The 23,021-nt window shown below is 47.0% G+C and overlaps 1 protein-coding gene across 1 annotated transcript; it reads right to left on the bottom strand.

Annotated features, from left to right (window-relative positions):
* Positions 1 to 5,801: 5,801 nt before the first annotated feature.
* Positions 5,802 to 12,194, bottom strand: INS (insulin). The gene is made up of 3 exons (XM_080595344.1): positions 9,984 to 12,194; positions 9,087 to 9,290; positions 5,802 to 6,007 (listed from the first exon to the last, which is right to left on the bottom strand). Exons 1-3 carry the CDS (start codon positions 10,066 to 10,068, stop codon positions 5,871 to 5,873), a joined length of 426 nt encoding a protein of 141 aa, XP_080451470.1. The 5' UTR covers positions 10,069 to 12,194; the 3' UTR covers positions 5,802 to 5,870.
* Between the last annotated feature and the right edge of the window lie 10,827 nt (positions 12,195 to 23,021).

The raw sequence follows: 23,021 nt of genomic DNA, 5'->3' as shown, positions 1-23,021 counted from the left end.
CAGGGTGGCAAGTGAGCCAGCAGTTAGGGTGCTGGAAGTGCACACTGGAAAATGTGCTGCAGGGAGCACCTTGGCGTCAGGGCCATCCTCGCTTGGTGTTTCACCAAAATATGGGTTTATGCTGGAGCAGAGCTGATGGATTTTGCTTATAAACCTGAATTTCCTCTCTAGTAGAGAAAAAAACACCTTTACATAGAGACCAGAGCAAGAGCAGCAGCAACCCAACTCATCAGGGCTCAAGGTGCCTGCAAGGGCTGGTAGTCCACAGTGCCATCAGCCGTGCAATGTCAGGGCCAGCATCCCCACCAGGAGCAGCCTATGGGGCAATGGCCTTGATGCAACTTCTTGCTCCAACGTCACATACTGAGCCCCAGCAGGTTTTTCTCCAACACCTTGCATCGTCTGTATTCTTTCACCCCATAATTTGTGGGTGTCCCTGGTGCCCATGGCTGCTTGCCGTGTCCCAGGCAGGGATGCGGGCTCCGGATGCAGGCTGCCCTGTGCTCCATCCCCTGGCAGCCTCGGGGACTGCAGGAGGAGGGAAAACCATGGCAGGGATCCTGCTTTAACAGATTCCCAGCATTTTTGTGGTGCCCTATTTTGGTGACAAAGCCACGGGTAATTGCTGCGCTCTGGACAGATATGTGAAACCTCAGGATCTTTTCCAGGTCGTGAGGACTGTGAAGTCCAAGAGGACAGATGAATTCCTCGGGAAAGGCTCCAGAGACCAAAGCCACTTTAGGGAGAAATTGGGATGCAAATAGCCTTTTTGGAGGTGAAGAAGGTGCAGTGATGCAAGGTTAGCCAGGGCCAATGTAAATGGCTTGAAAGTCGCTCCCAGCCCTCCATTCTTAAATGGGATGCACAGCCAGAGCAATGACCCTGAGCATCTCTGCACAGGGTGAGGATTAAGGGGAAGCATCTCAAGAATGATATCTGGGGTCTGCAGTTAAAAGCATGAGGGAAAATCGGGCATGACATCAGCACTCAGTGTCACTTGGTGTCCCCCGGGTGAGGTCATGGATCTCAACAAAGCAGAGGAGATGCTGGAGAAGCGTTTCCCACTTGTTTTTCATTTTTCTTTTTGGGACTGAAATTTGTTATTTCAAGGCAAAGCGTCAGCATTTGGAAAGGCATGGCCACTCTTAGCTTGCAGATATTTTAAAAGTGACCAAAAAAAGCAATTTGACTGCAGTTTTCACAACACAGGTGGTTTTATTAGAAGTGGGTCAACCCTTGAGCTGCTTCACTGTGATTTAACTCACCACTGAAATCAGCAGAAGCCCAAGAGCCAAGAGATCATTTATCAGAGATAATTTTTAAAAATCTCACCCAACAATCAATGCCAAATAGGAAAAGCTGGAAGGTTGGGTGTGCAAATCCTGCCCGCAGGCACATCTGCAGCCTCCAAAGCAGATGAGCTTTCTGATTAGTGGAAAAAAGGGTAAAAAGGGTAGACATTTTTCCATTGAAACTTCCACAGAATGGTTTATCGTCAACATGGGGCGGGTGGTGTCATTTATATTTGATTTTCCGTTTTCTGATTAGAAAAGAGGAAGCCGTGCTGTTTTCCGACAAAAAGTTACATTTCAGAAGTTGGCAGTTCTGTAAAATAGCCTCCCCCACAAAAAAAATCCACCATTAAAAGGCCAAACGACAACAACCTGGAAATCAAAAGCCAAATTTGTTTCCGTTACCCATTTTCTTCCAAAATGGGAAAACATTTCATGGGAAGTTTTAGTGAGAGCAACCAGGCACATCCTGGAAATCCTGGCATTTGCCACGCATAAAAATAAGTTAAATAAAGTCATATTTTGGCCTGTTTTTTCAGGCAAAGAAAGGAGCTCAAGGGAGCCCTGTCCACCTCGCTGAAGCTGGCTAGGGATGGAGGGAAAGGATTAAGGCCCAGATCATTTCCTTGTGCGCTCCTATGGTCTTGCTTAGCTTCCCGTTATTGTCCCAGGTCTGCTCCCGCCTGTGCTGCCCAAGGGGTTTGGGGGGGGATGTGGGACCCAGCCTGGCATCGAGCTCGGAAAATACTGGCCGCCTTCCTTAGGAATCATTCACCCAGAGACAATGAGCTGGCAGCGGCTTTCCAGATCAATTTATAGCTGACCTAAAGCTTTCTTCCTGCGGGGGGTGAAAGGAGAAGGAGAGGTGCTTTTCTTTGGCCAGAATGGGTGTCTTTGGTGAGGTCAAGCTAAATCAGAGTGTATTTAGGTATAATCTAGCTATTTCTTATACTAAACGAATTTGTGAGTTTGCAGGGTGATAGAGAGTGTTCTTCTATCCCGGAAAAGGAAATAATACAGCCAGATTAGCTCCGGGAAAGTGGCAGCCTTGCCTTCCTCTCCAGATAAGCCGGAGCAGCGCAGCCCAGCCTGCCACCCGAAGAGTGCTGCCAGCCACCCGGGCACTGCCCCCGGCCACCATGCACCCACGCTCAGCCCGGATCCGTTCCCATTTCCAAGGGAATTGCTCCCATTTCCTTGAAACCAGAGCCCACATCAGGAAGGGTTCAGGAAAAAGGGGCAACTCTGGGCCTTTCTTTTCTGGGCAGCGTTAACAACACCGCAGCCCAAAGAATTTGTCTTGCAATCCCCTCTGCGGCTCAGCTTTCAATTCTCTATTCAACCAGCATGAATGAAGCGAAGCCTTTATTTGCATTCTCTTCAAATTGCCCTCCACCACTAGCATGAGACCTCTGGAAGTTTGTTGCAAGGAGCAGAGGAGCCAAGATATTTTAGCCGGGCATGATGCCCCACCACTAACGCAAAATAAAAAAATAAAAAAATAAATCACTTCAAAGCAACTGCTGAGTCAGAATAAACGGGGCTTGGATGTTTTCGCTTCCCAAAGATCACAATGCAAAGCCCCGGCGGGAGGAGCAGGGAGGGAGGTCAATGGAAGCGGCATTCCCTGTCCCTGAGTCACTTCTCCTTCAGGAATTCAGATCTGGCATCTCCCCAGCACGTCTGTGAGCAGGGAATTGCCTCCTTCCTAGCAGAGAGGGGCGTTATAAAGAAATCCTGCAGCGAGGGGCACCCCACGCTGTTGCCCATCCTCAGTTTTGGGGGTGAAGGGCTCTCGGCAGCCCAAGCCAGCCAGCAGCATCATGTTTTCAAGCTGTGTGCTCTGGTGCAGAACCTAGGGTTGCCTTCAGGCTTCCTTCCCTGGTGTGGCAGAAAAAAAAAAGGGAAAAAACACCTTTGTTCTCCTTTGGCCTTCACCTCACTGCCACTCTTAAAAAGCAAAGAGCAGGCCCTGTCCAAGCCCTTTATGTTATTTTCAGTTTTGGAAAGCAAGCTGTGCTCAGAAAGATTTTTTATTTGTGATCTTCTCTGGTTTTTAAATTCGTGCAGTATTTTCTCCTGCACCTCCCACCATACATCACACACAGGACAGCTCTTGCTTTGGGGATGAAGGAGCGAAAGACCTGCTGTCTCCTCCTCCCAGGATGCACAAAGGTTGGGGAACAGTGGGGAATGGCCACTGGCTGCCATCACAGGGGGATCACCAGGTGGGCACTCAGTGTATCCAAACCCAATCCCACCCAACATCCGAACCCGCTGAGAAAACATCAGGCAGCATCTTTCAGCTGGTCCTGCCTCATCTTCATATTTCGAAACAATTCCCACTCTGCATTTGCTCAAACCTCCTGCAGTTTTTCAGTGGAAGGAGAAGAGTCCACCCCGGGGTAGCCCAGAGCCTGGTGGTTTAGTGCATGGTCTTGGGCAATCAGGCACAGAGGATGAAATCCCCACAGTGATGCCAGCAGAGCAAGCACCTGCATCTCCCACGGTCCGGCTTGGTGCCCAAACCACCCTTCCTCCCGTCTAATCCAGCCTTGCTAAAACTGGTCCAGTCCTGCGGGAAGTGCTGATGTTGATGAATCAACATTTTCCAGCAAAAAACGTGGCATTTGCAGTTTCCCAACCAGCCCTAATTGAGAGCATTCAGAAAAAAAGCAAACAAACAAGCAAGAAAACCAAACAATGGCAGAGGGCAGGGAACGAGACGGGCATCTCCGACCAGCTGTCCTCGATGGGGCATCGCTTCTGGGGCCCCCACGGCAGCATCCAAAGCTCGTCCTTTTGCAATTTCTTTCTAGGGGAAGATATTTTTGACTTAGCAGAACCATTTGGCAAAAAGGGTGCTTAGAATTTTCTGTGCCTGTTTGTTGTTTTTTTTTTTAAGTGTGCAGGGCATAGGCTCATGCCATGGTCAGGGTCCCCACTACCTATTTTAGATGTGTCTCAATTTATCAGCAGTTTGTAGAGACAAATATTTCACTACAGTGGATAAGTTGTGGTGATTCTTGGCAGGTTTTCTGTCTGTCTGTAGCCAGCGTAGGTTTCTGAGCTTCCAAGCACTGTGTCTGCAGGCAGTTGGAGGCCCCAGGCTCTGGGGTCTGAGCCTCTTGCATAGACAGCTACCATCTGAAATGCAAAGTGTTGGTAGAAAGGAAGGCTCTCTTTTTGTCTTGTCCAGCCAAGTATTTGTGCTAGCAAGTCCCAGCCTTATTGTAGAAGAGCCTCTCTGCTTACCCATCTTCTACAGACCCTGGCTGCTGAGTCCAAGGTCTTGGTCCTAGGTGATGCAGGACAAGTCCAGGTGACTCCACCAAGCCTTGGGTTTTCAGCTGTGGTGGGGAGCAATGCCTCATGAGGAAGACCTTAGATCTGCTTCTCTTGGATGTGCTTTTCCCCCATACCATGCAAGTGGACCCAGCCACAGCTCCTCTTCCCTGCCTCTGGGCTCAAGGTGACTTCTCCCTGGGATGGATGTGCAAAAATTTGGGATTGTGGGTGCAAAAACAGGAGAGAAAGGCACTGGCCCAGCAGCATGTGTTAGCATCTCAATAATACTGCTGCTCTGACTGCCTGGAGGTGCTTTGGTTCTGGCAAATTTCAGGGCTGCTGCAAATATCTTATTAAATGAGAAATGAAAATCATGGTGTGAAGCGATTATTGGCAGCAAGGGAAAGCAGAAGGCAGTCAGGAAGGGCAAGCATCTGGTCCAGGACTGGTACACTCAAAGCACAGCCCTGAGCATCAATAGTGATGGATGCTGCACTGGCGGCAGACAGCTCAGGGAAACTCTTCTTGGCTAAAATCTGTTTTCTGCGACTGATTTGTCAAATACTTGTGAATAACAAGCACATCCCACAGTAAAAACTCCTCCTGGGCCTCTGACAAACAGCATGGAGAACGGGACACACTTTCTAAATTGGTTGTGGCACTCGGCCATGATTTTTCTGGGTACAGTTAATAGGTGACTTAATTCTTTACTTAATCGGGACTGTTTCCGTTACACAGCTGAGGAAGTTCAGTCTCCCGGCTGCCTCTCTATATTTGGACTGCAAACTGCAGGAAGCTGACCAGTGTGATGTTTCCACGCATATTACCCAGTAATGTTTCCCTAGAAAGAAAAGTCTTATTCAAGGCTTTCTGCCCCTTCCTCTTTGTCTGCCCAGGCACCGAGGGTGGGGATGCTCTGTGTACCCCCCTTGGATGCATAACCACTTTGCCTCCCTCACAGCCCCTTCATTTGAATGGCAGAAGCTGAGTGTTAAGTGATAGGTGGCTCTGGGACCTTTTAAAACTGCCTTTTCCAAGCACAGACCACCAACCCTGAAAGTAAATGGTTCGGCCCCTCCCCAGGACATGGACACATGAACCACTGACACAGTAATCATGGACACACAAACCATGGGCACACCAACTATGGACACACCAACCATGGACACACCAACCATGGACACATAGCGCAGCCCATGGACACACAAACTGACACAACAGATCCACAAGGTTTATTCAGTTGCTTTGAAGGTGCAATAGTGTAAGTGCGTGTCTCTGCCAGCCTCTCAGCTAGTTGCAGTAGTTTTCCAGTTGGTAGAGGGAGCATGGGTTTTCACAGCATTGCTCAACAATGCCTCGCTTGACTTTCTGGTATTCCTCATGTTGGAACGGCAGCTCTCCCACCTCGCCATGCAGGGGACCACTCACTGGCAGGGGAGAAAAAGATAAGCCACACATCATTCACCATACGTCAGCCCTGGCTGTTGAGCCCTGTGGAGACCCCTTTTTCAGACACCAGACCTGTAAGTGGAGAGCTGGCTGGGAAGTGGGGAGGCAGTTGCAAGTTTTTCCCCAAGCTGATGTGCTCAGAGCACCTTCAGGCTCTGAGTTTCCTCTCCTAAAGTAATCCCATGGTGCACAAAAGGAACCAAACGGAGTGGGTATTGGCGCTGTGACAGACCCAGGGGTACAGGGACTTTACTGAGGCAAGCACGTGGAGAGGAGGAAAAATCCTGCACCCTCTCTGGGGTGAGCAGCTAGTAAGTAAGCTGATGGTTGGTCTACTCCAAGTCACGAGCTTGAAAACCTGTGGGCGGAGCTGTCCAGAAGTCCAGTGAAAATACAGAAAATGGCAAATAAAACAGTGATTTTTCCTCTAGGAAGAAAAGAGCCCCTAACAGCCAGAAGAAAGTGCCTGGAAAGCGAGACTAAGATGTGGTTTCTAGGGCAGCATGAAAGTATAGCTCGAGACGCAAAATCCCCAAGTCCCCAAAGCGTGATACAATGAATGAGGCACAAGAGTAACAAGAAATCATTATGCTAGCTTGCTAAAGGGAAAACTTAGAAAAGATTTAGCCCAGCATTAAGTAGAAGAGGAAATAGCTAGTCAATGTTTTGTGATTTATCTGTCTTCATCCTTCAAGCCAGCTGCAAGCAGACTGTAAACACAACCAGCTCATGTGACAAAGAGGTGGTGGCTCAGGCAAGAGTCGTAGAAAAAGAGGTAGGAAGTCCTCAGATACTTTCAGACAGGTTGGACATGATGAAATTCTCCATACAATATTTAGGGAATTGGCTAACAAATCTTCTGACCCACTCATAATGGTCTTCAGTACCCATCTCCTCACACTACAGCTGTAGGATGATAGGTCCTGGCCTCTTCTAGGTACCAACATCATGTTCAGGGGCAGCTCTCCAGAGTGCCTCATCCCACCTGCTTGAGACCTTGCACATCTTGCCATTGCGCTTAACTGAATAAACCCAGGCTGTGTTGCTCTGTGCCTTCTGATTTCCATCTTCTGAAAGCAGCCTTTACAAAAGCTGGCTGGGTATGGGACAGGGCTGGTGGTGGCAGGTAGGTGCAGCAGGTGGTGGTGATCTCCTCTGCCCTGGGAGAAGCAGCTGTACTTCCCAGCCATGAGAAGGGCCATGCTCCCTGTGCAGTGCTCCCACTCCCAGCTCCCACCTCTGAAGCCCCACACCTGCACCTCTCAGCGGCCACAACACTGGGGAGAGGCAGCACTTCCAGCAGGTCCCTGCATGGCACACTGCTCCCCACACCATTCCTCAGTGTCATCTCAGGAAAGGGATTAGCAACAGACAGAGAGCAGAGGAGTTGTGTTTTTCAGTGATCTGCCTCTGTTTTGCAATCTGTTTCCAATTTTTCAGTTTAGCTGCTGATAGGAGTCATTTGCTCTCTGCTTGCAGCTCCTCTGACGCTCAGGCTGGATCACAAGTGAACATGAGAAGCACAGGACAGGCTGTTTCCCTGAAGCAAAAAGTTCAGACATAGTGTTTGAGACAAGTTTAGGAGTTTGCAGAGCTCGTTGAAGGCTGGTAGCTTCCAGAGCCAGATCAGAAACGTCTTCCTGGGTAGGAATGAGACCAGCTCGTCTGGGGGCAGGGCAGGTAGCAGGGAGCTGAGTAGCTCTGAGCTGATAAAAGTGTTTCCTGTGTTACCGATTTACAGAACAACTGCTCTGCTGAAACAAAAGGCAAAGCAAGGAAACCAACCTACCGCATTTCTGTGGGGGCTGCAGAATGTCAGTTTTTTGCCTTCTTAATCTGCTGTACAAAATAAGGTAAAGATGGACACTGGCTCCATCACAACCTGCTCTGGCTAATCCATTTACCACCGTGAAATACGAAACAATATAAAGCTGTGGGGGGGCTGCAAGCCTGTTGAAGGGCAAGATTAGTACTCAAAATTACCTTGGAAACTATAGAAACCCTCTGAAAAGAAGGGATACTGCTCAGCAAGAAATGGGGAAGATGCTAGAGGAAGGCAGGAAGGCTGCGTTGCACACCCAGGATGAGGAGTAGGCCGTGGTGGACCACCAGGCAGTGGTCCTTCAGGGACTGAAGATACATCTGACTGGTGGCCAAGGGGGACAATGGTCTCTATCAATCAACAGCACACTGCTGCTTTGGAAAAGACAACCCCTGTGTAAGAATGTGGTGTGGAAAACATGCAATATCGTTCTGCCCGCTTGCTCACTCTGCTTGGCGCTGACCAGGCCTCTCCTGGGGTCCTGTGTGCTTCTCCAGGCATCACCATTAAGTAAGGTTATGGACCAAATGCAGAACAATTTGCGTGACAGAGTTCTAGTATATATGCCCTGGGAAGGCAGTCTGGGGGTGTCAAAGGGTTTTGGCTCAGAGCAGGTTAAAACTAGACATGGAAATAGTCTTTAAATAGTTTGAAAAGCACCCATAAGTGAGTAGACTCTTCCCTTTGTCTGCTATGGAGAAGACAAGAAATAATAGACAGCAAGATACATTCAGGTTAGATATTAGGAAGCAATATTCAAGAAGGAAATCAGTTAAGCACGGGAATGGGCAGTTTCAGAAGACAGAAGGTTTTTATGACAATACTTGACAAGAGTGGGTCAGGAATAGGATGGAGACAAGTGCCCCATCTTGGTGCAGAAGGAGGAACCTTGGGTTCCTTCTGCCTTTATTTTCCACGGTCACTCCCAGGCCAGCGTAACACCCCACACGGGTTGGGATGTTGCTGTTCTCAGCCTCTCTCTTCCAAAAGAGAAGCAGAAAAGTTCGAGCTTTGACTGACAATTCCTTCTGCCTCATAAATCCTCTTCCCCTGCCTGCCCTGCCACCTGCCTTTTTAACCCGAAGATATTTTCATTGGCAATACGATGCTGCTGGTACATCAAAGGTATTCCTGGCATTCCCCATCAAGGACATTCCTGGTGTCACCATCAAAGATAGGTGGCTGCCTTTTGCATCACATAGCATACGGACACAGTCATGGTCAACCTGACTTACCTAGAGGCTGCTCAATGTCCCGTCGGGTTTTGGGGGAGTAGAAGAAACCCCGCTCTCCACACACCAGGTAGAGAGCCTCAACCAAGTGGGAGCCACAGAGGTGCTGGTTGGCAGCCGCGTGGCTGATCCCAGGGCCAGAAAGAGCGAGAAGGGCCAGGAGAGGCAGCGACCGGATCCAGAGAGCCATGGTGAGGAGAATGAGGCCTAGGGGTAAGAAGAAGAGCAGACGCAGGGTGGGCTACAAGGGAGAAATAAGCTGCCATCAACCATCTTATGCCCTTTAGCTCCTTTGGACCTCGTAAAGAGGGAAAGAGAGCTTTATGCATCAGGCTCAGAAAGTCAGAGTAAATGCTGATTACAACCAGAAGTCCATCTCCATCCACCTGCTCTCATCATTCCTGGCCTCCCTGCTGTCTCCTCCTAAACTGCCAAACTAGACCCCAACACCTATATATGGAGTGGCCTTTCATAACACAGCCTTTGTGGGCATTTAAATGTGTAGGGTTAAAATACGTGGGCTTTTTCTAGCCAATGCCTGTGTACACAGGCTCTGAGGCTGCAGTGCAAGCACCGATCTTGGACAGAAGAGCTCTGGAAAAACAGAGCTCAGCCCAGAGTAGGGGCATTTATTTTGGAAGAATCATCTTGCCGAGCCCTGTGGTGCACCTGCCCAGGAGAGCAGAGATCAGCAGACACCTTCAGAGGAGAAACCCATTCTGCCAAGTCAGAAAGGGCTGTTCTTTATGCTGTCCCAAAAACAACACAACATGCTCAAAGATCTGAGGAGACCTCATTTTCCTGGACTAGCAAGCCAGCACTTGTCACCGGCTGCTACATCCACTAAAGAAAACAGCTGCACACCCAGCTAGAAGCTAGACGGGAGGCAATCGGACTTACCTAAAGAAGAGGCAGCAAGCGATAGAGAGAAGTTTGCTCCTGGAGATGAAGACCTTTTGGTGGTAATTTCCCCATTCTTTCCCATATTTATATGCTTTACATTAGCCCAAGTGACACAGGGGCTAGTACAAGCCCCACCTTCTCAGTGACGCTCCCACCTAAATGTTTGCTGCTTGTGCACATTAATTTCCATCAATATGGCATCAACAGGCCTTGAGGTAAGTTAAGACAGAAGCAACAGTTTGCAGTTTCCATCTCATTTCAGCTGACCTGTTTTTGTTTCCCTGAAGCTCTGTGGTGAGCCATCAGCGACCCTTTTAGCGGGAGATAATGGCGCTATTACAGCTGCAATGATTACTAATGACACTAATGCTGGCAATAGGCACTGCTGGCATTGGGGTGGCCAACAGCTGTTTCTGAAATGTAAAATTAAAGGCAAACAGGTTAATATGTTTGATTAATATCCCCTTGGAAAGTATGCAGCGATGGGACCGAGTTGTTGGTGTGACCACGCTGCAGTCAGGTGCCGGAGGAAGGAAAACACATTATTGCACGAAGGCTATCTGAGGTTCATGTTGAGAGACACGTGTCCTCCGCTTGGGCCGGGGGAGGAACAACGCCTGCTTTTCACAGGAGATGGCAGATATTTGTTTTAGCTCAGGTGGGGGGCCCAAATCAGACCTCTTGAATTGTTGTGCTCCATGGTTGAGGGCAGCCAGAGCAGCCACCATGTTTAGTGTGAGCATTGCAGTGTGCCCCTGTTTTCTCATGTTTGTGCAAGTCAAAGCTGGCTCATCTGAGCTGGGCCTGTGATACTGATATATTTTCTGAGTGCACTTGCTGTGGTGGGCTATTGAAATTCAATATCCTGTAGGGGAAATTGGAGGTGGTTAACAGAAACCGGGAGATAGCTGGTCATCTCCACTCTGTCTGGTCCTTCTCAGGGAGACAAATTCTTATGGCCATGACCTCATAAATTCTCTGTCACTTCACTTTTCCTTCAGAAATTAAGTTACAAAAATACATTACATGGTCAGAACTCATCATTGAGAGGGAGAGCTTGGAAAAATGACTTGCATGTTAACCAGCGCAGGGGTGTCTCCTAATAGTAGACCGAAGAAGGGCTCCAGTGGAGTGAAGCCACTGGTTAGTCACGTCTCCAGTCCTGAAGGATGTGATTCCCAAATTCCAGAGGTGGGTTGTGGGAAGGGACCACTCTTTTCCTCTGCATTTCTGGTGATGGTGTGGTGAGTATGAAGAAAACAACAAAGCAGATCTGACTGGTACAGTACTCAGGTAGTGCCCACCGATCTAGCGGAGAGCCTGACACAGCTGAGATGTGTGATCCTTCACGATTCCAGTGTGTCCCAGCTCAGACACCATCTGCCTGAACTCTGTTGCCTGCTTAATTTAGAATACTCCCGATCCTCTGCACACAGTATAATTCAGAAGGAATTTCACCCAAATCAGCGGATAGCATGAGATTTGAACCAGACCCTCAATTTCTTGTGTTGCCAAAGCGATTCCTCCCAATGACTTCCACCTGCATGTAGGAAGTGGACCCCTGTCATGGCTTTGAGAGTGAAGTATCATATGTTTGCTAAAATGACTGTGACTGCAAAAAGGCTGGTGAAAAGTGTTAAATCTCCGGCGAGCACACATAAAGGGGACTCATTTGCTCAAATGGATGCGAGACAAGGTTATCGGTTACATCCCCTGCCATGTGGGTCTTTCATCCTCATGCTAATAAATCCAAGTTGTGATGCTCAACTACAGTTAATAGCATCTCTGCATGATGTGTAACACTATCTCTGTCTCCCTTCCCCTCAAAAAAAGATATTTGATGTACTTGAATGACCTAGTGCTCTATCCCTGAAGAGGGTCTCGGGTTTCAGGGAGACAGGAGTACTCAGACCTTCTCTCTACTAGGAAAAGATGAAGAATTAGTGGCTCCATAGGATAAAACCTGACATTTTATCACCTTGCCTCCAGAGCACTGAGCCCCCACCCAGCATCACACTAAGGGGCAATTTGCAAAGTTACCTAATGAATCCCCTTAGCGGTCATTTTTCTGTGTTCACAACATGCTGCGAGGCCCATTTCTGAAGACACCTCAGCCCAATGGCTGCCTTGGAAAGGCTCTGGAGCTACAGGTTCCCCAGGTTAATCACACATTGAGATTTGTCATTTAGGGTTTTCCTTCTTGCGCTTTTGAATGCTACCTGAGCTCATCCTAACTTGTATTTATTTTATTGATGGTGGGAGTTTGTAAGAAGGCTCCTTTATCCACTATCTTCTGCCTTGTAGGTAGCTTCCCTGTTGGGCTTCCCTGGGGCAGGGCTTACCTTGTTGACGTTAAAAAAAAAAAAAAAAAAAAAGTCTCTTTTGTGCTGGGAGGGCCAAATTATTAGTCTGTTGCTTTTATTACACTTGGCCAACCAAATCCTGAAGGCAGCTTCGAAAAGCTCAGCCCAATTCTACAACATGCTGAAACAGGTGAAGGGCTGCTGATGCCTGAGTGTTCAGAAACCCCTCTTGGCTTGCTATGGTGTGGGTGCAAAATTAAGCTAGAAGATTTATTGGAAGGAAAAAAGATATTGCATTGGCTCAGACTTCAACTTTTCTGCAGAAATTTCCTAGTAGGATTTTTTTTCCCTTCTAAAATATGATAACTTTGATTATTTATTGGAAAGCTTTTTTTTTTTTTTTTTTTAATACCATAAATGGACCTTTGGAATATGAAAAATGCTAGCAGTGATATAAACAGATATGAAATAGATATAAACTGTGGAAAGTTTTGTCTTAGGGTGGGAAAATCCCGTGTCAGCAGCCAATTGAGGGGGGCAAGAGGATCCCATTTCTCGATGGAAAATGTTTTTCTACAGCAAAATCTCAACGCACTCCTCCCAGACTGGACTTCCCCATGATTTCCACATGGTAAAGCAGAGATGGGACAAATATCCATCTGGCTGGATGACCTCCACTCAGCCCCAGCTCCTTAGCTCCACACTGGGCTAACTTGGCTGAAGGGTGGAAGCCTCTAGGTAGAAGTGGGTTGCTTCTGGCTCCTGCCCTTCGTGCTAAACCACCGCTGGACGTGACTTGAAGCCATCTCCCTTGCTCACATCCCCCCAACCCCAGGCAGTTGCATCAGTGGGAACCAGGTTTAGGCAATCCCTGGTGTCATGTAATCAAGTTTTACAGTCTGCTGCCAGCACAATAAAATCTTTACTACTGTAGATGTCTCGCATTTTCGAACCCTGTCCTGCAGAAATAACAAGCCCATTATGGGGGAACTAGTTAACGATTACAAGTTTGTGCAAGCTTTACTGAAAGCAAAGGTCAGCTTTGGAGGTGGACAGGTGCTCAGCAAGGAGCTGGGGTCCCCAAAACACTGGCCACCACTCCTGGGTGGCTTTGCCTTGTCCCTGTTGGTGGCTCCTTTGCAGTCCCCATCTGTAAGGTGAAGGAAAAGGAGGTGAAGGGCAGGGAGAGGAACCTGGCACCGAGGAGGGTGCTTAATTATGTGAATGCTTGCAACCAAATCCTACGATGCCTGCAGAGATACGTGGTGGCCCCATCATGCAGGTGGGGCAGCCGCTGTGGGCTCGGGGGGAGAAGAGGCTGCTATAGCAAAGGGTGAGGCTTATCTGGAGCCACACAATGAGAGATGCCCTTGCTTCAAAGAAACATTGTGCAAGCGGACAAGTGGGCTGCTCACTGGGATAAAAGTAATCCCAGCTCCTTCTATAAACTAATCTGGACAGCCATAATGGTGCAGGGCTCACGAGCTGTCCCCATCTCCCCTCCGGCCATGGGGCCCAAGGGAGATGCTCCTACCAGACTGCAGGTTTCACAATTTTCCAGGTTCTTCCAGGCCAGGGACGTTATCTCACAGCTTAGAGCACAAAGGGTTGATTCACGAAATGGAGGGTGTAACCCAAAGCCTAGTGTAACCAACCAGGCTTTTCCCATTGGCGTCCATCATCTTTGGGTTAACCTTTAACAGCCAAGGGGCTGCAGAAGAACTCAGAGAGGGTTGTGAGTACATCCTCACCTTTGGAGATGCATCTTGCTGGTAGAAGATGCTCCAGGGAGCCGCTCTGAAGCACCAGCAGCTTTCATTAGGAGACAGGAGTTTCCCATCTGTGATGCGGTTTTGAAGTCAGCTTCCTATAACTCAACCCTTCTGCCCACCCCACTATGCACCTCTCAGCAGTGAAACCCTGACTTTAGGCCAGCCTGGGACCCCCACCCAGGCAAAATGGTTTGGCTGCACCTCGCCAAGCCCCCTTGGCCTCTGCAAACCCAAACCTCACACAAGCACAGCCATCTGAGCAAAGCAGACTGAATTTAATGACCTTTAGTGTAAAGCTCTCAGAATCTTCCCAATCCATCTTGGGAAGGTTATATATAGAGATCAAAAACACAGGTACGCTCCTTTTAACCCTGTTAAAATATTACCGGACACAGACTTTTTGAGAAGGTAGAGGTGGAAATAGTTCCTAAGAGCTGCTAATAGTTCCTAGACACAGCTATTAGCAGAACAAATTGGTTTGTTTATCAATGAGGATGAGATGAAATCTGTGGCTATTAATGGCCCAAAAGTAATCCTTCGTGTAGATAGAGAAACATTAGAAGAGGTGATGACACCCTGCTAGAGGACAAGTAATGAAGAGCAAAAGCAGCAAATAAATTCCACAGAGCTGAGAAGGGCTGGATAAACAGCCTGATCAGCACCAATCCAAAAATACACATTTTCAGCACCATTACCACATCTGTCCTTCTTCGTGGATCAGAGTTGGGGAAGTCTGTGAGAGCAACCAAAAAGGATTTTGACTTGGTCCTCAGGAGATGACCATGAGAGGGGCCATGGAGTGCATCAGGGAGTTTTCTCCAGTGTCCACAGCTGTAGGCAGCAAAGTCTCGTGGTGCCACTGCCAGGGCATGCACAACAGACAGCAATAGGCAACACTTGTAAAGCAAAGACATGGACAACCTGGAGAAGCCTTTGATAAAACAGAGAAGGAGGAAAGCTGGTCCTCAGCCACCTTGCTGGAAAGCATGGGCAGGCCACCAGAGAGCAGCAGACATGGCAGAGAGTGATGGATGCTATAACCAGCCAACGCAGCAAGGTGGTAAAAGAGGAAAGAAAAAAAAATGAAGGGATGGTTTTGGATTTGTCCCCTGCTGTAAAGTGGTCCCACAGATTGAAAATAAAGTACCATGTCAGGTACGTCTGTGTTTTCTGCCACTGCTCATTTCTGCAGCTGTGAGTGCACCACAGACATCTGCCATAGCGTCCCTCATGATAAAATCGAGGTCTGTAAGTGATACTGTAAGAGGACATTTAGGGACAGTGTGCTCATTCTCGCACAGCATTTTCTGCTGGGTTTCAGTAGGAAGCTTTGAAACCCCATTTTCTGGAACAAACTTCCTCCTTTCCCCTCACTCCCGCTTTGGGGCTCCCAGCTCTGATGCTATTAATTATCCCCAGCTAAGTGGATCATTTGGAGCACTTAAAGCTACTTTCAGGATTTGGAGGCACACCGGTAACCGGTCCGCGGGTTTGCCTAGGGGTTCCTAGACAAGGAGGTGTAAATCCTACTGATAAGGCTTGTTAGTGTTATGGGGCTGGGGAAGGGGAGGGTTGGAGACAGGCACATGGATCGCCGGGGCTGGGAGGGGTGAGCGGCCCCCTCCTCCTGCGGGGAGCCCCGCGGGCAGCCAGGGTCACGCTGATTTACGGCAGCAGAGGAACCGGGGCCGTTAATTCAAAGATGCCGCTTATCGGTGTTTGGAAAGCAAGCTCCGATCTGTTCGTTAGCGATTTGGCCTTTGCTGTAAATAGAGGGGCCCCTGTGCTTTGCTCTGACATTTTTGTCCTTATTATCTTGTCTCGGCCTCAGAGGGAGGTGGGAGAGTTATTTAAGGCTGACCTTAGTGGAAGGAAAATGAACAACTCCCTCTCCCCACCCTGTTTTTCTCTCTAAAGTCCCGAGTAACAACTGTTGCACTGAGCTATCTGTGTGAGATACTTAATCCTTCACCGTCCCTACAAATATTTTGTAGATCAATTCACCCTGCTGTGCCCAGAGAGCTGACAGAGAAAATAATCACAAAGACACCCAGTAGAACTAATGCCAGGAGTGAAAAATGGATTTTGCTTCATTATCTGTCAGGAAAATCAATGAGAATGGACCGTGACTGCGTCAGGGGCAGGAGCTCACCTCTAAGCATGTCCAGTCTTGCATCCCCATGGCTGACATCGAACTCACACCTGTGTTTTAAATGAGCTCCAGAACCAGTTGCTCTGTCCTAAGAGCATCACCTGTAGGAGCGTGTGATAGAGCAGGGGGATGTATTGTGGATATGGGGTCTGTGTGCTTGAAATTTAGACTTCAGAATTTAGCTTTGTAAGGCTCTCCGTTCAGTGAGATTCAGTCCAAAATATCTCCCAGTCAGTTTTCAAGATATTTCTGATCCTTTCTGATTTTGGCCATGCCATTTCTGATTTTGGCCATGCTGTGAAAGTGTCAAAAGGTTGGCTTTCCTCGAGAAAACTGCATTCCTCCCCCCCCCTCCCGAAAAAAGAAAGAAAAAAGAAATAAATATAATTAACAAGTGTACAAAAAATTAAAATGAATTCTTTACAGTGGAAAGTGCAGTACCTTGTCCAATCTCTGGGGAAAAATAATTGATTTGAGCTGTATTAGGAATACAAATGACAGCTCAGGTCAGCCACAGTCTTATCCAAATCAATTCCCATCTCCGGGGAATGGGGACGTGTGCATACCTGCCACTATAGGAACTGTAAATAATTGAGTTCTTCAGAGCAGTAGCATCACGGCACAAGAAGAAGGATTGGGTCCTGAGAGGGCGGATAGAGGTTCAAGCCCCAGATCTGCCACTTAGACGCTTCTTCCCAAAGCTGTTTAGGCATGTAATTACTTTTCAGGCTCTGTGCCTGGTCTGAGTCTCTCTGATTCTCTGCCTCCTTTTATCTGTCAGCCTCTTACAGGGACAAGAGCACTCCTCTACCTCCCAGGCGTGTAATGAAGATGAATTCATTACAGCTGTAACACTTTAATGAGCGCTATGAAGATACAGGGCATCCTCACAAGTCCTAAATGAGGGAACTCCCCCTCAGACGGTGCTGGGGTGCCTGGATGCATGGTCCAGACCCATGTCAGCAGTGCATTAATCCACCTCTATCGCCTATTCTGGAAAGGATTTAACAGAAAAAGAGCCTGGCTTTCCTGTAAAAGCCAAGCTGGTAGCACTGTATGGAATTTGTTTCCTTAAACATAGGGATTACTCTGGAGTAGGAAATATTTATGTGGCCTTGGGCATCTCCTGTGGACTCCAGGGGCCATTCTGGTCCTTGGGTGCCCTGTGTCCCATCCACTACTCCCATGTGGATGCAGCAAAAAGTCATCTAAAATAGTTCCCATGCTTAAGCAAGCAGGATCCATCCCTAATGGCTTTTAGGAAGGTGTTCAGTATATTTAGGACCAAGGTTGCCTAGCCCGGTCACTTGCAATCCAGACTCTGTTTTATGCCTGGGGAAAACATGAGGATCCCTGCTACCAGAGGGTAAATCAGTTATGTATTTTGTGATCACAGTGGATTATCTTCAGTTTTACCCAGTTCTTTTCCTCGAGCAACTTTTTGCAGTGAGGCACATAAAGCAGTAGTTGCCCATAACTCTGCATCTCCCTCTACAATCTCCTGGAGCTGGGGTCCCCCTTGTCCAACATAAACTTCAAAGAGGGTTGCATTCAGTGAGCTGCACAGAGCGGGCTCTGGCATAGGCAGAGAACTCATTTGCAACCTTCACTAAAGGCATCTTCCCAGTGTTGAAATAAATACTCCACTATTCACATTACTGGAACTAAACAGAAATAGTGGGAAACGCTGGGAGAGAAAGCACGTAGTGAAGGCAAGACCCCTGTTGTGTTACTATTTAAGAAAAGACCTCCCAACTACTGTTCTGTGCATAATTGTGCAATTAGTAATATCCTGGCAAAGAAAGGCTTAGATCAGCTCGTCCACAAACAAGGGATCATTTTCCACCTCTGAGTTCACATTCTACATGAGAGCAAGTTGCAGCCCTCCGGCCCCAGTGGGCCCCAGGCTGTATTTCATGCCCTGCCTGCAGGCTGGATGGCAGGCCTGGAGCTGGGAAGCAGAAGGACACAAGAGCCAAACTCGGGATGCTAGACCAGAAATATATTCTTTATTCTTAATATCATGTCAGCAGCAGCACAATTCCAAAATGAAAAATAAATCTGTGTCGTATTTCTTTATGCAGAGAGACAGAAAGACAGATCCATCCACAGCAGCAGCAGTGACAACAGCAGAGACCGCTCAGCAAGGCACTGGGATGCACTGGGACACACTGGAAGGGTATACTGGGGCCTGGCTCAGAGGAGGGCTTTTGTCCTGTCTTCCTCCCTTGCCTGCCCAGCCCATGCTCCATCTACCATCCCCTCGGCTTTCTCCTGGTCACTTTTTCATAGAGCTCACAGCCACATTTGGTGAGGCCAGGGGGAACAGCATGAAGGCTCCCATAACCCAACCCAAAGGACTTTTGTTTGGCTCTAAGCAGCCACATAATCCTGCACATCCGCTCCACTGTCAGGAAAAGGGAATTCACATCATATTTTGGTGGAGTGTGTGACTGGGGGACACATATGTCCTCACTAAAATCTTGTCTTCGGAGTGTCCTTGCTTAACGCTCCCAAAGCAACTCTAAACTCAGCCAGCCTTGTGCACAATACATAAGGGATACCTTAAGATGAAATTGAAAGCTTGGGAAAATTCTAACAGGACCCAGGGAAAAAAATAAAACTGGGAATAGCAGAGGGCTACAGGAAATCCCAACAATATCAGAGATTACATCATGGGCTGTGGGTGCCTCTCCTGGTGCTGCTCCAGCCCACAGGAAGCCGATGGGTGATACAAGCCAAATGTTCCCTGATACGGGAGAGCAGGGAGCGAGACTCGAGGATACGCCATCCCTGTTAGTGGGGCTGTTATGGGAAGCAGTAACAATAATCTGAGCTGGCTGAGCCAAGGCAACACCAAAATATCAACTGCTCCAGCATGGAAAACATGCTTTTAAAAGGGTCTATCAAATAACTTATAATAACTTTTGTCTTTAGAAAAGGAATACCATCTAGTGGCCCAAGAAGGCAGTAAGGAGATGCAATGGCAATTAGAGAAGCAGATGAATTTAGAAAAAGAGAGAAACTGCAGAAGTGGATAGATTAACATATATAGTGCCGTGTTTCACCCTGGAGCAAGGGAGAGCTCAAAAGGGACCTGATCATAGAAAAAGCAAAGCTAAAATTAGACACTCGTAAAAGCAGATTGGGATGCAAAAATTAAAAATAACTGCTGTATCAGCAGGAAGTGATGGAGAGAACTAGACTGGGAACCATCACAGGAAGATGATTTCAGGGATGATGCAAACAAATGGGAAAAGAAAGAGAAGTTGAGAATAGCAGCATATCCCACAACAACTTTGACTGCCATCCTGGGACTGGCAGGTGCAGCAGAACCAGCTGCTGTAGCTATTACAATGACAGGAGTGACTCCAAGGCAGGTAGCTGCAGATATTAAGCCTCTGAAAGAAAGCCCAGCTGTAGCACTTAGAGAAACTGCTTCAAATTTTGAATTCAATGGGAATTAAGAGGTTGGCTGATAAGAGCATGTATTCAACCAACCTTTACTCAACATACACTGGGCACCTTGATAAGCGCGTTTAACTAACTTGCCCAGCAGACAGGTAGGACAGGGGTGCAAGCAGCAGCATTAGCATTAATCCATGAGCTGGGGAAGATGGAGAGCCTTTAATGAGCTGATGGGAAGTTGCTGGAATATCAGCACGACCTGAGACCATGTGCCCACCCCAGCAGAGCACAGGTCATTCCATCACCCCTGGCAGCCACGATGTTGAGTCAGGCTCCTTGGACAGGGGATGAATTAGGAGAACTAGCGGCAAAAATGCACCCCTGCAATTCACAGCTAACTCCCATACGGCAAAATGCAGGGGAAGAACCAAATTATAGAGCTGCTTTCACATTAAGAAACAAAAAATATACTTTTACTTCCACCCCACAGGGCCGAGCACCTGCCCTGCTGCAAATGCTTGTGTTAGGAAAGCATTTGAATGATAGTCTCCAGAGGACACAGAAAAGAAATTATCTTATCTGGATGATATTCTAGGGAGTGCAGCTACAGAAGAAGAGGTACAAGAAAGAAGTATCTGAGTTTTAAAATTAATAGACCAAACGGGATTTAAAGTCGATTTGAACATGGCACAATTAATGCAATCTCAGGGTAACTGCTGGGGAATTGGAAGTGGTAAAACAAAAGATCAATGCTAGGAAGCTTAGACTTTCTGTGAAATAAAGACTCCCATTACTCAGTCCCAACTCCTAAAAGTGCTGGGAAGATTTAATTTCTTGTGGTGCCATATCCATAACATTGCTAGTACTATCAAAACATTATGAAAATTACAGTAGAAGAATCAGGAATGGAGCTGAAGGAAGGATCATGATGACATTTTACATAAAGTGAAAGAAGCTGCTTGAAAATCTCCTGCACTAGACACCTGGCTGAAGGAAAGTCATTCCTAATAAGAATTTCAGCACGAGCTGATTCTGTGGGAGCAGTACTGTCACAAAAAATAGTGAAGGAAAATGGGTACTAATACCCTATAGGTACCAAAATTTCCCTGGCCATGAGCAAGCCTGGTTTGGGCTGTGATGGTCCTCGAACCTTTCATCGTTTTAGTTGCATACTCTGTTCTTAACCACAAAGAGAAGAAATGGATTAAAATGTGACTGTCCTTTGAAAGGAAACCAGTAATAAACCAACGGTATTGTACACTCATAGGAGTTCTAAGGTTGAACAAGGAGGAAAAATAATTCGGGATACTGCTACTAGTGGAATGAAGGGACAAATAGTAGGGAAACTAGAGCAAGGATCATGCCAAGGAGCAAAAGCACAGGCTGTCATCAAAGTCAGTAAAAGATATAAATCCAGTATGTCTCTACAGGTATCTACCATGTTGATAATGGCATAAGCTCCTGGATGCCTGATAGGGAGAAGGGTGATGGCAAGCAGTGGGACACCCACATAGAGAACTGGAGGTTTATTTTACGAGCCTAGAGGGAGGGTGGGAATCAAATATACATAAAGAATGTTAAAGCACATAAGAAGACTGAAATGAATGCTGAGAAATAATTTAATGAGCAAGCAGATAAATTGATTCCAAGTTTATTTACTGCAGCCCCAACCAGGAATCAGATAGAAGACAAAAAGGAATGAATACTGTGGCCAGCTGAATGACAGCAAATCATCTTAGACTGTCATAATTTTATATAAAGGGTACAGGGTACTCTAAAAAGAGTGCAAGGAATTTTTATTTGGCCCCAAACAAAGCAAGAGATGGAGGACATAAGTAAAAACTGCATAAGGTGTGCAATGATGTAATAGTGAACTAGTAAAAGAAAGCTGCCAACTCTACTGCATTAGCTAACAAAGGATGTTGGCAAATACTACAAATGGATCATGCAGTTAAGCTGTCAAACTAAAGGAAGGTATCAATATCTCTTTGTCACCATTAATATCTTTTCAGGAAGGTTTTGGGTTTTTCCCACTAAAAGGAATACAGCCACTGTAACTGTAAAAATCCTGCTGAAGATTGTCCATAGGTATGGAACAGCAGCTGATGTAGGATGAGATGAAGGAGGGGGTTTTGTAAGTGAAGCAACTCGAGTCCTAATGAGTAACCTGGGGATTAAGCAAAGATTGCCTATTCCCTATCACCTGCAATCCTCCAGACTGATAGAAAGAATGAGCCAGACTATTAAAAATAGACTAAAGATAATTGTAGGACGATGTCCAAAATGATGGGCTGAAAAATTACCCTTGATATTAGTAGAAAAGAAGCAGTGACATATCAGGGACTGGTTTACAACCCTTCCATATTTTGTTTGCCTAGCCTACTCCTTGGTGAACTGTGGCCAAGACTCTGAAACATTAGGGCAAGATGAGAAAGAAATCAAGGCTCAGAGGCAACATGGGAAAACAAGAAAGAAGAATAAAATTCATACATAGATTACGAAGTAAGGGGCCAAGTAATGTATCCAAAATTGGATATAACAAGCTTAGAGACAAAATGGAAGGGGACTTATTATGTTACTAATAGGATAAATCCTCTAAGATACTAAATAGACGAGGGCAATGGTAAATACAAATGGGCTCATGTTTCTCAGATGTCTCACTAAGGGGCCAAATCATTCTGGAATCAGTCATAAACGTGCCAAGAGCACAGACACAGAAAACCGCCCAGCGCCCAGCCTGCTCAGCACTCCCGGCATCATCCCAGCTCTCAGAAACAAGGGGGTGCCGCTCGCTTGTGCTCACACGCGTAACCACAGCAGATCTGTTTATGTGCCTGCATACTACTTGCTGGTGTATGCTTTAAGCTTTGCTTATTTTCTATTTTTGTAGGGCAACAGATTTTACTACAGCCCCACGAGCAAGCAGCAGCTGAGAAAGTCACGGTGCAGTGATGCAAACTCTGAAGTAAGGCGGAGGAGTTGAGGTCTCCGGCAGTTTGCAAGAATTTTTAACTTGGCTCCTCACTCCATATTAACAGCTTTGTTCTTTTTATACATTGCATTAATTAGAGACATTTAACAAGGCAGATAATGATTGTAAAGTGCCTTGGAGAATCAGAGGCGACCACCCTTAGACCTTTACAGATTTGGAGGCCAGATGAGCATCTTTTCTGTGGCATTATAGCTAACCCATGACCTAACCTGCCTTAGCCTTGCTTAGCTTGCTGCAGCTGCTTAATGTAATAGTAATAACTTAAGAACCCAAATTAAAAATTGTTACAGCTCTTAAGGGAACCTTGAGAGTTACAGCTCAAGATCTGAATCCACACAGACTGGGAAATCATAGCTGAAGCTTTGGAAAAATGTTCTAAAATTACAATAACTGAATGAACTCAGTAGT

Source organism: Anser brachyrhynchus (assembly GCF_964034855.1).
Source record: "Anser brachyrhynchus genome assembly, chromosome: 5".
Lineage (NCBI taxonomy): Eukaryota > Metazoa > Chordata > Aves > Anseriformes > Anatidae > Anser > Anser brachyrhynchus.
Note: the sequence above shows the minus strand (reverse complement) of the source record. Positions and strands in the feature narration are given on the sequence as shown.